The sequence below is a fragment of the Helicoverpa zea genome, chromosome 25 (genome assembly GCF_022581195.2).
Source record: "Helicoverpa zea isolate HzStark_Cry1AcR chromosome 25, ilHelZeax1.1, whole genome shotgun sequence".
NCBI lineage: Eukaryota > Metazoa > Arthropoda > Insecta > Lepidoptera > Noctuidae > Helicoverpa > Helicoverpa zea.
In genome coordinates this window covers 5,660,095-5,675,806 of record NC_061476.1, presented here as the reverse complement: position 1 = coordinate 5,675,806, position 15,712 = coordinate 5,660,095, and the positions used below count along the sequence as shown (strand labels likewise).

Below are 15,712 nucleotides of genomic sequence, written 5' to 3'. Positions count from 1 at the left end.
CTAAACCACGGCAGGAGGCGGGTCACCACCTGCCGCTGTGGTTTAGCAGCGTGAGGGAGTGTCAAACTAATACCTACTGACTAAAACCCATCATGATCCTTCTCAAGCCCTTATTTACCAGTGCCGCGGTAACAATCCCTCAGCGTAAAATACTAACCTTTAACTCATTTTCAGTGACAGATTCCCTCACGACAACGAACTAGTCTTAGGCGATGAAAAGATTATCTTCAACAAGGACGAAGACTACACCCTCAGACAGGACAGATGTCGCCGCTGCCTTAAAAAGCCCAAGCGAATACATGTAGAGCCTGAAAAACCTACCACAACTACCACCACCACTGAGCCTGAGGAGCTCTATGAAGGTGAAATTATGATGACTGATGATCCGATTCCGATTGAAAATGACGACCAGAGAACTAGAAGATCGTATTACGAGTAAGTGGTTTGCTTTTTAATGGTACATAAAAGTCATCATCCTCCGAGCCCTTTTCCCAACTATGTTGTGGTCGACTTCCAGTCTAACCGGATTCAGCTTAGTACCAGTGCTTTACAAGAAGCGACTGCCTATCTGACCTCCTCAACCCAGTTACCCGGGCAACCCGATACCCCTTGGTTAGACTGGCGTCAGACTTACTGGTTTCTGACTACCCTTAACGACTGCCAAGGATGTTCAACGACAGCCGGGACCTACAGTTTAACGTGCCATCCGAAATACAGTCAATGGTATCTAAGATATACTTAGAAAGTACTGTATGTACTTTCTTAACTTAGAAAAGTTGCATTGGTACTTGCCTGACCTGGGATCGAACCACCTCCCTCATACTTGAGAGGTTGGTCCTTTGTACAATGGTATAATGGTACATAAAAGTATGTAAGGAAAAGTACGCCTCTGAAGTCAGCTATTGGCGTCCAATCGTCTCACACATGCGTAGTGTTTCGTTCGTAGATTTGACTGTGCAGTGCCATTTGATATTGTCAGTTTGTAGAGTGTTAACATATTAAGAAATTGTGAAGTAAACTCGACGAGACGCATTGTTGTTTTTGGATAGCGAATCTACAATTATTTTTTTTTCATTTCTAAAAATATATTTTGACGGAACCCTTCCGTGGAATTGTGTAAATTTTGAAAGTGGTCCGTTATTACAAAAGTTGAAGAAACCCTGTGTTAATGTTATAAGCTTGCAATATACATCTTATTGTGTGTGTGTGTGTGTGTGTGTGTGTGTGTGTGTGTGTGTGTGTGTGTGTGTTTGTGTGTGTGTGTGTGTGTGTGTATGTGGCATCGTGGCTCCCAAACGGATGATCCGATTGTAATGCGGTTTTTTTTGTTTGAAAGGTATGTCATTCGGGAGTGTTCTTAGCTATGTTTGGTGGAAATCGGTTCAGGTCTTCAAGGTCATCAGCTCGTTTGTTAGGTGTGATAGGAATGTTACACGCTCAGTTTACTTGCAGGCATATGTGGGATCAGAAATTTGAAACACTAATGTCTTCTGGAACCACTGAGCTGGTCTGCTGTTAGGACACGAAGATAGGAGACGTAACCCTGAACTGCCTTTTAGTAAACCCATCGAGTTTGGGCTCGTTGAATTTGTCTTGACTAGCTCTCTTCATTTTTCTAATTGACTAGAATCTGATGCTGGAAATAGGATGTGGCGGATGAAACCCTGGAATGCCGGAATGAAACGGATAAACCGATTTATATGTATTTTTGTTGAAAGTCTAAAATGACCAAAGGTTAATCTTTATTGTTTCTCAATCTGTGCAATTCTCCCAGAACCAGTTTGTCATGAGGATTGTTAAACAGCTTCCTTTGGCCGAGATCGCATATAGCGACCACATCTTAAAATAAAAGAAATTAAATGAAAAAGGAAAAATTAAGGAGCTCCTTCAAAAAGCATGAAATAAAATTAAATTATAAATTTTAAAAAACCCCCGACCCAAAAAAGCACGCTATTATTATGACAAAAGGTTAAAAACGCTAAACCCTATAAAAAGCAAAAAATAACTTTTAACACTACGTAAGTACCAACTAAAGGATGTCAGACTAAACTAAATTTTGACGTGTCGGGGGACCGCTTTTTACCTTTAAAAATACTACATTAATCAAATGATACCTACTTAATTACAACATTCGTATAAAAAAACACGTATCTAAACAAAATTATATAAAAAGTTATAAGAAGTACATATAATGTAGTAGTATATAATTACTTCTAACGTTAAGCTAATAAATTAGAGCGGTCCCCCGACACGACAAAATTTAGTTTAGTCTGACATGCTTTAGTTGGTACTTACGTAGTGTTAAAAGTTATTTTTTGCTTTTTATAGGGTTTAGCGTTTTTAACCTTTTGTCATAATAATTGCGTGCTTTTTTGGGTCGGGGGTTTTTTTTAAATTTATAATTTAATTTAATTTATTCATTTGCAGTGACTTCAGTAAGAACCCAACGATGTCGGACAAACAGAGTGACGATTCTGATATCCGCGTGGTAGATGGCCCTCTTGACTCCGCTTCTAATTACACACTCTTTGTGGAACTTATAAGTGAGTATAGATATTTTACTCATATTTATTGTAATTTGTATAGTATGAGAATAATGCTAGCTGTACAGTATGTATGAACCCTTGTTGAACTTACAAGAGAGATTGTTTATTTCTGTTTTTTGAATTATTATATTAAAATATACATGCCAGTACCTACTGTTTTTTTGTGAAATGTGAACGAATTCACTGACACAAACATGACAGTTTGTGTCCGTGAGTTCGTTTGTTGCGTATTCATGCTAAAACTGCTGAACAGATTAAGATTACCTAGTCCTCCATGTCTAGGTTTCAATATCTCCGTCTTCGCACAAAGATAGGCTACTTTTCGGATTGCCCAACTAACTAACTACCCCATTCCTAAGTTTCTTTAATTAAATCAGGATTTCAACTTTTATAAAGAATCAATCAATAATTAATTTACTTACATACATTTTGGCTGTTACATTATCCCAATTTTAACCTATCAACCACAAAATATCGCACTAATACTAATTATTATTGTTTTCTAGCGAGTCCAAACTCCGATGAGTCGTTGTTCAGCGATTACACGAGTGTACTGATGCCGGCGCCCAGCCCGCCTGTCGTCGTACCTTCTACGGCACTCGAGATTGCTTTACAGGTAATATTCGCAAGATGCATTAAAGCTAAAGATTCTTTAAGTCCTGCTCTGCTGCCTCTTTCTTTGCCAACAAGATAAAAAGTGATAGCAATATAATTAATCAACCTGTAATTGTAATGGATCTTTGTGTAATTATCTCTACACCAATATATCGGGTGTGTCGTTCATAATCACATTAAATGAAATGCGTTAATATACTGATTAATATATGTCGATTAACACAACCAAAAAAGAAAAATACGTAAAAATAAAAAAATGAATTTTTCAAACAAAATTAATAGAATAAAAATGTGCGAAAATTAGAACACCATATAAAAGTCATTCATTACAAACAACTGAAATTCTCCCTTGAAAACTGACAGCTGTCAACTGATCAAACCATTCGATACTCTTTACTTTATCTCTGCTTTACACATGATGTTGTAAATTATAAAAACGAAAAATGACCCCTGTGGCTAAACCACTGAATGGATTAGGTTATTTTTTTACAATTTGCCATAGAATATCATAAAGTATATGCGATAGGATTTAATGTGATTGTGAACGACACACCCTGTATAAAGACGACGAGTTTGTTTGTTTCTGAAGAACTGGTAGTGCGATTTGAACATTTTAATAAACTTTATTTCTATTTTATAATTATCTTAAAGAATAAAAAAAATTACAGAGTTATGGTTACGGTAGGTGTAAGACCTTACACTTTGTTTGATAAGAGGAAGGAAAAAGGGGTGTTATAGACATAAAAACAAGCCTTAGATTCAGTTGTACAATATTGTATATTGTTTCAGATAACATGCGCAGTAGCAGCAGTGATCCTGCTGCTGATGATAATGTTCTGCGTGGTGCAGACGCGACGCTCGCGCAAGATGCCCGCGCACGCGCAGCTCGAGCTGCACAACCCTATCACTGCTGCTATCAGGTACTACTAGTGTTGTAACGTGTATCGATACTTTTTGATTAAGTGTCGAGTGTGAATATAAGTGATGTGATTGGTAGCGTGTTATGTGATAACAGTCTGATGGCTTTATCGTTCTGACGTGTTGATGTGATGAATTTTTAGCGTGTTATGTAACAAAAGTATTGGCTTATTATATTGTGTTGGTGTTCCGGATTTACAAGGTTTTATGAGTAAAAAATACATTGGGAAATATGTATAACATACCTACTTACACAATACTAAGCTGGTAAATACAGTCAGCCGCTACCTTTTCAAAAAAGTTAAGTATGTTTATGTTATACAGATTAGTGAAAATTTACATTATAAATAGACGTGAAGTTTAGTTAGTTACACGCAAACGTAAAAGGTTCCCGATGATTGATGGTGACATAAATCTTTTTACAAAATAGTAATACAGAAATCATGATGAAAAAGCTAATTAAATGTAAATTTCCACAGATACTGGGACAACATTCGCGGCCGGCAACCCTTAGTATCAGCCGTCCCCCCGGACATACCGCCCATACACAAGGACGAGCTCGCCAGTGCGTACGCGCAGCGACAGGTCGACTCCGACTACGGCTTCCAGAAGGAGTTCGAAGTAAGTTGCTTTGATTATTTTTCATCAAATTCTCCCGAGCCATTTCCCAACTATGTTGGAGTCGGCTTCCAGTCTAACCGGATGCAGCAGAGAGCCAGTGTTTTACAAGGAGCGACTGCCTACCACACCTCCTCTAGTTAGAATATAATTGAAGTTTGTTTTTCAGTGTAAAAGGCAGATTTATCTTGGAAAAGATTCATATTTATACTATTCAAGTTTGGTAATCAATTGTACAATTTTCTCTCGTGTTTTGTTGTTTTTGTTTTCATACTGACCATTATCATTGGCATCATAAAATTCACTAACACTCAAAGAAAATAAACGTAAAATTTATAGCCACATAACCATAAGATTAAGGTCTATTTCCATAACGTCATTACTACCACAAACATATAATTTCCACTTCCTCCATGCCTTATAACTCAACATTTTGAATACATTATCTTCATAAGATTACCATAAGGTCTATCTCCAAAAATTCATGTATACTTTTCATCTCTCATAGATTTTTTTTTTCTATTTCCATACCAATGTCATTACCACCAAAATATAATTTCACACTCCATCTTTATCACTCAAAAATTCTGAATATGTCGGCACAAATTACCAAGTTGTTACAGATGCTCCCCGAATGCTTCCCCGACCGCACCACTCATGCTTCCGAAGCCAGGGAGAACCAGCCTAAGAACCGGTATCCTGACATCAAGGCGTATGACCAGACCAGGGTCAAACTGTCGCAGATCGACAGCATTACAGGATCTGATTATATCAACGCGAATTATGTTATGGGATATCAGGTTAGTAGTATCTCGTTTTGTAGCGTTTCTTGCAAAAATTTTAACTGTCTTAAACTACTGGCAATGTTATATTTTTTTCTATTGGCATTGAATTTTTGTCTTTGGTAGTTTGATATCGAATCTTAACTCTTTTTAAATATAAACAAATGGCGCCAAAAAAATGATTTTGTTTATGGCCAAAAGTATTAGAACCTTACCCTTCTCAAGTTTACTTTTTAGAACATTTCTATTTCTTTGCCTGTATCCTTCATTGGTTTTGGTAAACATTCTGTTACTATATTTAAATGAAAATATTACAATTACTACAAAACTAATAGCGTGAATGGAGCACTGCTTATGGGATTGAATTCGCAAAGTGAATGCACAAGTTTGCAAGGAGTTTTAAGTAGATAGTAAAATCTTTCGCTAAGAGGAAATAATACGTAGCTAGCTTTTAAAAAAGCTTTTCAATGAGGTTCAATAAAGATTTACCAAGTATAACATATTTTGCTAAGGAAAAACGCAACTAAGCTATATACAGTTTTTGTTGGACATCATTTTGTACTTTTTAGAATATATAATGTACATTTTAATACGCAATAAATAAATAAAATAAATAATAAATATATTTTCTCTTTTGGTTTATGACGCGTGGTTTTAGTATTTTGAAAGCCACATAGATAGTGGTAATAAAATCACGTATTATTTCCTTTTACAGATAATTTTACACTCTAACTAAAGCATAACATTATTTCATATTTATTTCCCTTCACATATTTCTGACTTTCACAGTAGTTAATAAAACCTATTAGTAGTAGTTTTTCTTATGTAGTATGTTTTCCTTGTATGTGACGTGTGGATTTGTTCTAAATTGTGTTTGTCTTCTGTCCTCCGCTTACGAAAGGACCCTTCGGAGCCTAACCAGGTACCGCGCTAGTAGTTTGTTATGCTATATTGATTCTGCATTAATAAAACATCAAATTAAATACACAAAAATATATATTTAATATAAATAGATTATGTTGGTAAGGTCAAAAGTGTCAAAAGTTTTAATAAAAAACTACGAACCTCCTATCTGAGAACGTTTCTCCTTTTCGGAAGTCGGTTAAAATGCATAAGCACATTTAAAATCATCAAACAATTAAGTTCACTATAGTTCGGCCGTTCAGAGAATGCGTTCCTGACACATCGCGATTGAACTGACGACGTAACTTTGCAATGGCGTTGCAGTTACGATAAAAATATTTTTGCTAGTTGTTTACCGTTTTAACAATTGAGGAGCATTAAAACAACATTATTATATCAATAATCAATGAATGTTATAATTTTGTGCCAAACTGAGTGTCAAATAACTTGGTAAACAATATTTTTCTAAATCTATACTGCGCTATTACAAGGTTATGTCAGCGGTTTATATTTTGTAGTGCTGTGCTAAAAATAACAGGCAAGTATCGTAATCTGTTCTTATACAGTTATAATATAAAATAATACGTTTTGATTTTCTTTTTAAGAATTGGAAAATAATGGACTATAAGACTTAATTATAACGTTTATGAAATATAAAAATAAAACTATGACCAAACCGCATTTTTATACTTAGATTAAAAATGGTAACCCCAAATGGCGTTATGGGCCGCCATTTTGTGACGCTAAAACAGTCGTCCGTTGTCGTTTCGTGCGCATAGACCACGTTTTTCAAGTGTTTTCGATCTGTTTTTATTTGATTACCCGGCTTTTGTTAGACCGAGATATCAGGATTGATTCTGTTATTGATAATAATATAATTATACATGTAGGCGAAGATGATGATGAAGACACCACCTCCTCAAGCAAATCGGAGTCTGATTAATATTCTGTTCGCACATTCAATTCAATGTACTTGTAACAAAGAATAAATAAAACAATTTTATTATATGAATATTACCTTTTTTTGGTTTCCACTTAAATAACTAAAATAAAAATTTAAATGATTCCGCCAATTTAAAACGAAAATAATCTTAAAATAATTTGGCGGTTCATTTTGGAGGAACGGTAACGAACTCAGTGTTATGTTGTGCCCATCACTAGTCGTGACTAACTGACAGGTGTCAGGAACGCATTCTCTGAACGGCCGAACTATAATCTTATCAATCGTTTGAATAAAAATCGAATTTAATGAGGTAAATTCAATATGAAATCCTTAATTTATAATAGTTGTTGATGTTGCCTTATTGTGATTAAAATGGCCTATTAAACAAAAATTAGACTTGTTATCACAAAAATACAGATTTGTATTTTATCCTCAATCCGTGGAATGTTAAGGATAATTAATGTGGAATCAATTTATTTGTATTGAGCTTTCTGTCCGTTTTTATGTTGTGTTTTCCTGTTCAATGTTTGTGTCCTAGCCATATTGTAGATTTGCTCACATCATGAAATATATTTTTTATTATGTAAAAAATAACAAAATAGAAGGATAACAAGTAGGTTGGCTTACTCAGTTACCAATAACAGGAGTACCAACATTCACAGACATGTGTGAAATGAGATTTATATATTTACTAGCTTCTGCCAGCGGTTTCACCCGTATCCCGTGGAAATGCACGAACCCGGATAAAAGTAGCCTATATACATATAGCCTTCCTCGATAAATGGGCTATCTAACACTGAAAGAATTTTTGAAATCGGACCGGTAGTTCCTGAGATTAACGCGTTCAAGTAAACAAACAAACTCTCCAGCTGTATAATATGTATTAGTATAGATATTGAGAAACGGTGTCCTATCATTAATCTGCCCAAAACCACAGTCGCCTATAGACAATGAAGAGGTTGTCAGACAGCAAATCTACGATAGGGTTACGATTTACGCACTCTATAATTTATGTTATGCACTTTGTACTCTTAAAATGTTCTATATTTACTGTGCTTGAAATCCTAACTAATATTATAAATGTGAAAGTAACTCTGTCTGTCTGTCTGTCTGTCTTTTCTTCACGCCTAAACTACTGAACCGATTTGTGTGAAATTTGGTACAGACATAGTTTGGAACTTGAGAAAGGACATAGGATAGTTTTTATTAAAAAAAAAAAAAAAATATTCCGGACATATAGCGCCATCTATTGGTCAAACCAAAAATATGCCGGAAGTCACTATTCCATGCGAACGAAGTCGCGGGCAAAAGCTAGTTGAAAAATAAATGCTCGAGTATTGTGGTCAGAAAAATGGCCAAACTGTGCTTTTCTAAATTCATTGTTTTCGTGCAAACTAATTACAGTCAAATTGCAAGATTTAACTAATATTTCAATATCACCAAAAAACAATATTTTTAATTATTTTGGAGACACATCTTTATTCTATACCATATTACACTAGGCTTGTTTTGTTTGATGATGAGTAAATTACAATACAAAGAGTGGCATACAAAATTCATAGGGAAAAGTAATTTTAATTGCTACTTAAGGAGATGAATTTCACACGAAGATTTTGTGTCGACTGATTTATTTAAACGGGCGGCGCCCTATTTATATGTGTACGCCTGCGACAACGAAAATCAGCTTTTGAAAATTTAAAATTTTGAATTTGACATTTGAACGTATTGTATTTTTCTTCATGACTATTGAAGGTTGCCAGTCGAAAAGGTTGTATGCGTTTCATGTCGCTACATCACTCCCCCCTAAGCGAAGCGAACGTTTGGTTTAACTGTGCGGCCGGAACGAGTGACGATTGTGTCACGCTGTGGTTTTGCCGCTGCTGCTGGTTGTGACACTATGCTCGGGAAGCGTGATGGCGACGCTTGTTGCTTATTCTGCATGCTTGAGGAAGTGGGAGTGATTTCCTCTTCGTTAAGTAAGTATGCCGGTTTCAATCTGTCGATAGAGACGACTGCTGTACGCAAAGGCATCTGGATGGTAAATTGTTTTTCTCCTCGATGTATGACTTCGAATGGACCGTCGTATGGCGGGGTCAATGGACTCTTCACCATGTCGTTGCGCACGAAAACATGAGTACACGTCGCTAAATCTTTATACACGAATGTGTTTCTGTTGTTGCTATGTGACTTGTTACTCGGTGAAAGATTTGCCATTGATTCGCTCAGACAGCGAACAAACTCTGCGTCTTCAATTTCCGGCGGTGAAGGCTCGAAAAAATCCGACGGTATTCTGAGTGTTGATCCGTAAGTCATCAGAGCTGGACTGACTTGGGAGTCCTCACGTAAGGCGGAACGCAGTCCAAGCAAAACGGTTGCAAGTTCCTCGCTCCAGTGAGTGCCTGCACTTCTCGCCATGAGTGCGGCTTTTAAAGTTCGATGCCAGCGTTCGACTTTCCCATTTGCTTGTGGGTGGAAAGCGGTGGTTCGAATTCTAGTGATGCCGAACTTCTTCATAAGTGCCTTGAATAATGCAGATTCGAATTGTCTTCCTTGGTCCGTTGTTACACGTAGTGGGCAGCCAAATCGTGATATCCATCCTTCGTACATCGCTTTAGCAACGGTGTCGGCAGTGATGTCACGCATAGGAATTGCTTCGGGCCATCTTGTGCAGCGGTCGATCATCGTAAGAAGGTATCTGTAGTCGTTTGAAGGAGGCAGCGGTCCCACGATGTCTACGTGAACGTGTTCGAAGCGAGAGGATTTTTGAAAATTGCCTAGCGGACTGACAACGTGACGTTGAATCTTGCTGCGCTGGCAACCGATGCAGGCTTTTGCCCATAGGCCAACTTCTTTGTTCATACCCGGCCAGAAAAACTTTGCAGACATTGTTTTTCGAGATGTTCGTACTCCCGGATGACTTAGTTCGTGTTGTGCTTTGAAGGCTGCAAAACGATAAGCCACTGGTAGGTAGGGACGAATGTTGCCGGTAGATGTCTCGCATACGACGGGTCGTTGACCTCCTGGCCATCGGATGCGTGAAAATTTGAGTTTTGGGTTGGCCATGTAGGATTTCAGTTGGTCGTCCTTTTCCTGGTCTTGGGCGAGTTGATTGTAATCAATGGTAGCGTGTGAGAAATCTATCTCTTCTATGCGTGATAAAGCGTCGGCAGCTTCGTTGTTATCACCGTGCACGTATTGAATTTTTGTGCAAAACTGGCTAATGAAGTGGAGTTGGCGTTCTCGTCTTGGAGTATCACTGCTGCTAGGCGTTCTTGTTAGCGCGAAAGTTAATGGTTTGTGGTCGGTGAATATTGTGAGGTGATTGCCCTCTATCAATCTTCTGAGATGTTGAACAGCGGTGTACATGGCTAATAATTCGCAATCGTACACGCTGTATCTTCGTTGAGTTTCGCTCATGGATTTTGAGAAAAATGCCAGTGGTTTCCAAACGTTGTCGACCTTTTGTTGAAGGACGGCGCCGATGCTAGTATTCGATGCGTCAGTGTATAAACTTAGCGGCGCGTTGGGAATCGGGTGCGTTAGCGTTGTTGCTTCGAGTATGCTTTGTCGGCATTTCTCAAAAGCTTGTTCTGCCTCTTGTGACCATTTAATCGGAGTTTTGTCGTTTTTCTAGCTGTTATGTAGATATTTGTTCAATTCGTGTTGACTTTCAGCTTGATGAGGTAAACAACTGCGATAGAAGTTCATCATTCCAAGAAATCTTCGCAGTTCTTGAACTGTTTGAGGTTTCGGATAGTTAACGATTGCTTGTATTCGATTCTGAGTAGGTTTAATTCCTTCTGACGAGACTTCGTATCCGAGAAATTCGATGGTTTCCCTGTCGAATTCACATTTTCCAATGTTTAGACTGACGCCGAAGGAATCTAGGCGTTCGAGTACCATTTGTAAGTGCTGGCGATGTTCTTCCTTGTTTCTCGAGAATACCAGCATATCATCAACGAAACAAAATACGATGTCGTCTAGTCCTCGAAGGACTTCATGCATGAAGCGTTGGAAGGTTTGACCGGAATTTCTTAAGCCGAAAGTCATGCAGTTGAATTCGAAAAGGCCAAATGGTGTTATTATTGCCGTTTTCTGTGCATCTTCTTTTGCGATAGGAATCCAATAATATGCCATTTTCAGATCGAGTTTTGAGAATATCTTCTTGCCGTGAAGTTGGTATGTAAAATCTTGAATTCTCGGTATGGGGTATCGGTCGGGAACGGTGACTGCGTTGAGTCTTCTATAATCTCCGCATACTCGTAGTGAACCATCTTTTTTCTTGACAACATGGAGTGGACTCGCCCACGGACTGCATGATGGTTTGCATATTCCCATCTCTATCATGCGTTCGAACTCGAGTTTCGCAGCTTTGTACTTGTCGGGAGGAAGAGGGCGCGGCCGAGAGAATATTGGAGGGCCGGTTGTCTCTATATGGTGTGTGACGTTATGTTTGGCTGGCGTCTTTAGTGACATAGGTCGCAGTACATCAGGATATTTTTTTAGAAGGTCGTGGTAGGCGTGGTCGTGATTGATCGTGAAGACGGTTTCCTCGCAGTTGTTTATTCTTATTGTACTTATACTGAGATCGGTCACTCGGTCTATGAGTTTTCTTTGGTGAAGATCGATTAGTAATTTGTGGTGAACTAAGAAATCTGCGCCTAGTATTGAAGTCTTCACCTTGGCGACGACGAAAGTCCACCTGAAGCTTCTTCGTAAGCCTAGGTTGAGCTCTAGAGTGCGCTCTCCATAGGTACGAATTTCTGTGCCGTTGGCAGCGAATAATTTGTAGGCCGTTTTTGCGGGCTTTGAGTTTTTTGCATTGCGAGCGGCCAATATTGATATGTCCGCTCCTGTGTCGATGAGGAATTTCTCTCTGCTGACGATGTCGGTCACACATAAGCGGCGGCTAGTTTGGTTTACATCGACCTCCGCCGCGGTCGATGTATTATTTAGTTTTCCGGCTTAGATCTGGAACAGGGTGATTCACATTTGCGCGCATCGTTGCCGAATCTGAAGTGATAGTAGCATAACCCATTATCGTCGCTCGGCTTGCCAGATGCTCGATTTTGGCGGGAAACGCTGCGTTGACGCGACGATGAGCGATAGCGAGAACGGGAGGGAGGGTGGCGGCGGTATGTCGCGCGCCGATGGCTTGAACGTAGCTCGGCGACTTCAAGTGTTAACTTCTCGATTTGCTTCGAAAGTATGTTTATCTGTAGGTTGGTTATGACGTTTTGTTGAGCACCGTCGGCTGAAGTGGATGGGTCATTTGTAGCGACGGCGGCGATTGAAGCAGGTTCATATTGTTCGAGCATCTTGTCGGCCATCGCAGCTATGGTTTCAAGCGATGATTACGTGTTGATGGAAAGTACGGAGCGCACATATGCGGGTAACTGCTTCAGCCACATAACCTTAAGTGCTTCTTGGGACAATAATTTTCCGCCGAGATCACGCATTCTCCGAAGAAGGTGGCTTGGTTTTTGATCGCCGAGTTCGAGGCCACTCAACAGCTTCTGCAGTTGGCGATCGTCAGACTCTTGAAAAGTCGCTATCAGTCTTTCCTTCAAAGTCTGGTACTTGCCGGTAGCCGGAGGCTCCAGTATTAGATCCGTAATTAATTCCAGGTTGTTGCAACCCAGTAGTGGAACGACAAGATTAAATTTCTGTTCATCTCCTAGTTTGCTGGCGGCGACAGCTGCTTCAAATTGCGCGAACCACAGCCGAGGATTCTGTCGCCAGAACGGTGGAAGTCTTGCCGGCAGGGATATCGTGGCCACGTCATTGCTGGCCGTGATACCGCCCTGAGCGTCGACGAATTCTTCATTTGGTCTCGACGTCATGGTGTCGATGGCTCTACTCACGGAGCGTCTTCACGATCAATCACGTCGGGGTCACCAATTAAGGAGATGAATTTCACACGAAGATTTTGTGTCGACTGATTTATTTAAACGGGCGGCGCCCTATTTATATGTGTACGCCTGCGACAACGAAAATCAGCTTTTGAAAATTTAAAATTTTTAATTTGACATTTGAACGTATTGTATTTTTCTTCATGACTATTGAAGGTTGCCAGTCGAAAAGGTTGTATGCGTTTCATGTCGCTACACTACCTATAAATAAAAACAAATGAATCACTGGTTTGTTGTGGCAACTATTATTCATTATTATTCTTCAAAGTCAATTTAAAGATCCTTAATTAATACCTATGTTTCACAAATCACCACTAATTCTAATCAAATACTTTAAGCCTTATTTATTAAACAAATATTACAAACTAACAGCATGAACACACTTCTAAACGCAACAAAAAAAAGCATTAACACAACGCACCAAATTTGTATATTACTGTGCTTCTCAAAAACTTAGGTAGCTTTCCGCTTATTCCTACAACGAATTTCACAGGAGCGAAAGCAATTCATATGCGCCCAAGGGCCCACTGATACGACCGTCAATGACTTCTGGCGTATGATATGGGAACATGGCTTGGAGCTGATCGTCATGCTGACCAATCTTGAGGAGTATTCGAAGGTCAAGTGCTCGAAATACTGGCCTGAGGAGAGGGGGTCGAGGGCTTTCGGGAATATTACCGTTCATCATGTTGGGGAGAAGAGGTTTGTGATATTTTTTCTATTATTTTTGGGATTAGAAATGTAGTGATGTTCATTGAGAAAAGCAGCCTTGGAAGATCAAACAAAACTGTTCTGTTAGCTTTAATTTCCTTCTTTCTTATATCAATCACAAACGTCAGTCGATAGATATTCCTATATTGTGGGAGTTGTGTCTTGTTACACTATAAGTCCAGAACGGCTGAACCGAAAATTGGTGAGAGAGTAGCTTAGAACCAGGACCGTTTCCTGGATAGAAGACATAGGACTTTTTATATGTGGGCGGAAATGAGTATCCTATAAAACAAACTTTCATTATAGATATTCAGACTACATAGTGCGAGAGCTGAAAATCACGAAGCAGCCCACCAACTCAGATGGACAACCCATTGTTGAAAACAACGGCATTGCCAAGAGGAATGGAGGTAATTCTTCTTTTTTCCAAATATTTTTTACACCTGACAGAATCATAATCTTACCAGATTCGCAGTCTTTTGATCCTTTATTCGTCTACTTAAAAACACTAAAATACTTCAAATTAGCATCACATACAAATTTTGCTTGCCGAAGAGTTTCATGCTTGCGAAGAACATGGATTTTAGGATTTTAAATGTCGAGACTTTCGTAGATTACATATGTGTATGTTTCCTCAATCATTTAGATATCAAAGAAGCATCAGAGTCCAGTGCCCCGACGTCTCCTCGCGAGGTGAAAGACAGCGGCGAGTCCCGCATCGTTCGCCAGTACCACTTCCTCATGTGGAAGGACTTCGCGGCGCCAGAGAACCCGCACTCCATACTCAAGTTTATTAAGGTAACTAGTTTACCCGCGTCACGTGGGACTGTGGGTTCCATAGACATAATATTAGTAAACAGGACTGCGCATATAAACCCAAAAAACGAGCCGAGTGAAACAGTTAGTACGGAGGCTGTCTGTCCCTTTCTAATAGGGTGACTATGAGATTAAGCTATGTGAGACAAATCCGAATTTGCTAAGATTTATTTAACGCAGATTGGTATTGAAGTTTTAACTTACACAGTTTGTGACCTTAAGATACTTATAAAGGCTTTTAATAATTAGCGGGAATTAGCAGTACCTATAAAAGCAGGAAGATTCGAAGTGAAGACTGTTTTTTTTTGTATTTCTACTTCATATATAGACTGCTGAGCCATTTATGTCGCCTTTCTTCATTTTTTGGGAAGCTATAACAATAGTACAACAGTTTTAAAATCCATCACCCATATTTTCACTCATTACAAGAATTCATGGGCACCCTAGTTGTTTGGTTTACGAAAATGTTATTATTAGCTAACCTGTGGAACGATATATTGCAACCACCATAGGATTCACTTTTACAAGTATAATCGCAACACTTTTTCACCATTTAAATAGTTTAAATTGATTTAATACAAAAAATATAAACAAAATTTTGAATGCTGATTACGCGCCAAGAATGTTCAGGGTTACCGCTAGAAAAAAAAAAAAATATGTTGTTTATGTTTTAAGAATAATAATTTATATAAATAATTTATTCGTATAATAAATTAATGCGATTTTTATTAATTTGTTGACTTACAATTGTTAAAATAAGATAAAAATATATGTGATTCAATTGTTTTTTTGGAAGACAAAACTGTTAATCACAACATTTTTTTATGCTGGCAAGGTGTTAGAAAGAGACAAACAGCCTCCGTTCTAACTATCCCTCTCGGCTCGGATTTGCCTCTGTGTATTATGCAACAAATTTAGTACCTTATTGCGTTGGAATAGAGTTCGATT

At 38.6% G+C, this 15,712-nt stretch overlaps 1 protein-coding gene across 2 annotated transcripts in view; it reads left to right on the top strand.

The window, feature by feature from the left end:
• The window catches only part of LOC124642675 (tyrosine-protein phosphatase 69D), a 34,426-nt gene that overhangs the window by 11,679 nt on the left and 7,035 nt on the right, over positions 1–15,712 (top strand). Inside the window, exons 10-18 of one of the 2 annotated variants that reach the window (XM_047181271.1) lie at positions 175–435; positions 2,428–2,543; positions 3,053–3,162; positions 3,951–4,081; positions 4,559–4,700; positions 5,321–5,497; positions 13,731–13,939; positions 14,255–14,358; positions 14,595–14,746. In XM_047181271.1, coding sequence (XP_047037227.1) covers positions 175–435; positions 2,428–2,543; positions 3,053–3,162; positions 3,951–4,081; positions 4,559–4,700; positions 5,321–5,497; positions 13,731–13,939; positions 14,255–14,358; positions 14,595–14,746 — 1,402 coding nt within the window. Of the gene's footprint in view, positions 1–174; positions 436–2,427; positions 2,544–3,052; positions 3,163–3,950; positions 4,082–4,558; positions 4,701–5,311; positions 5,498–13,730; positions 13,940–14,254; positions 14,359–14,594; positions 14,747–15,712 lie in introns of both variants that reach the window. The other variant, XM_047181270.1, reaches the window with a different exon arrangement.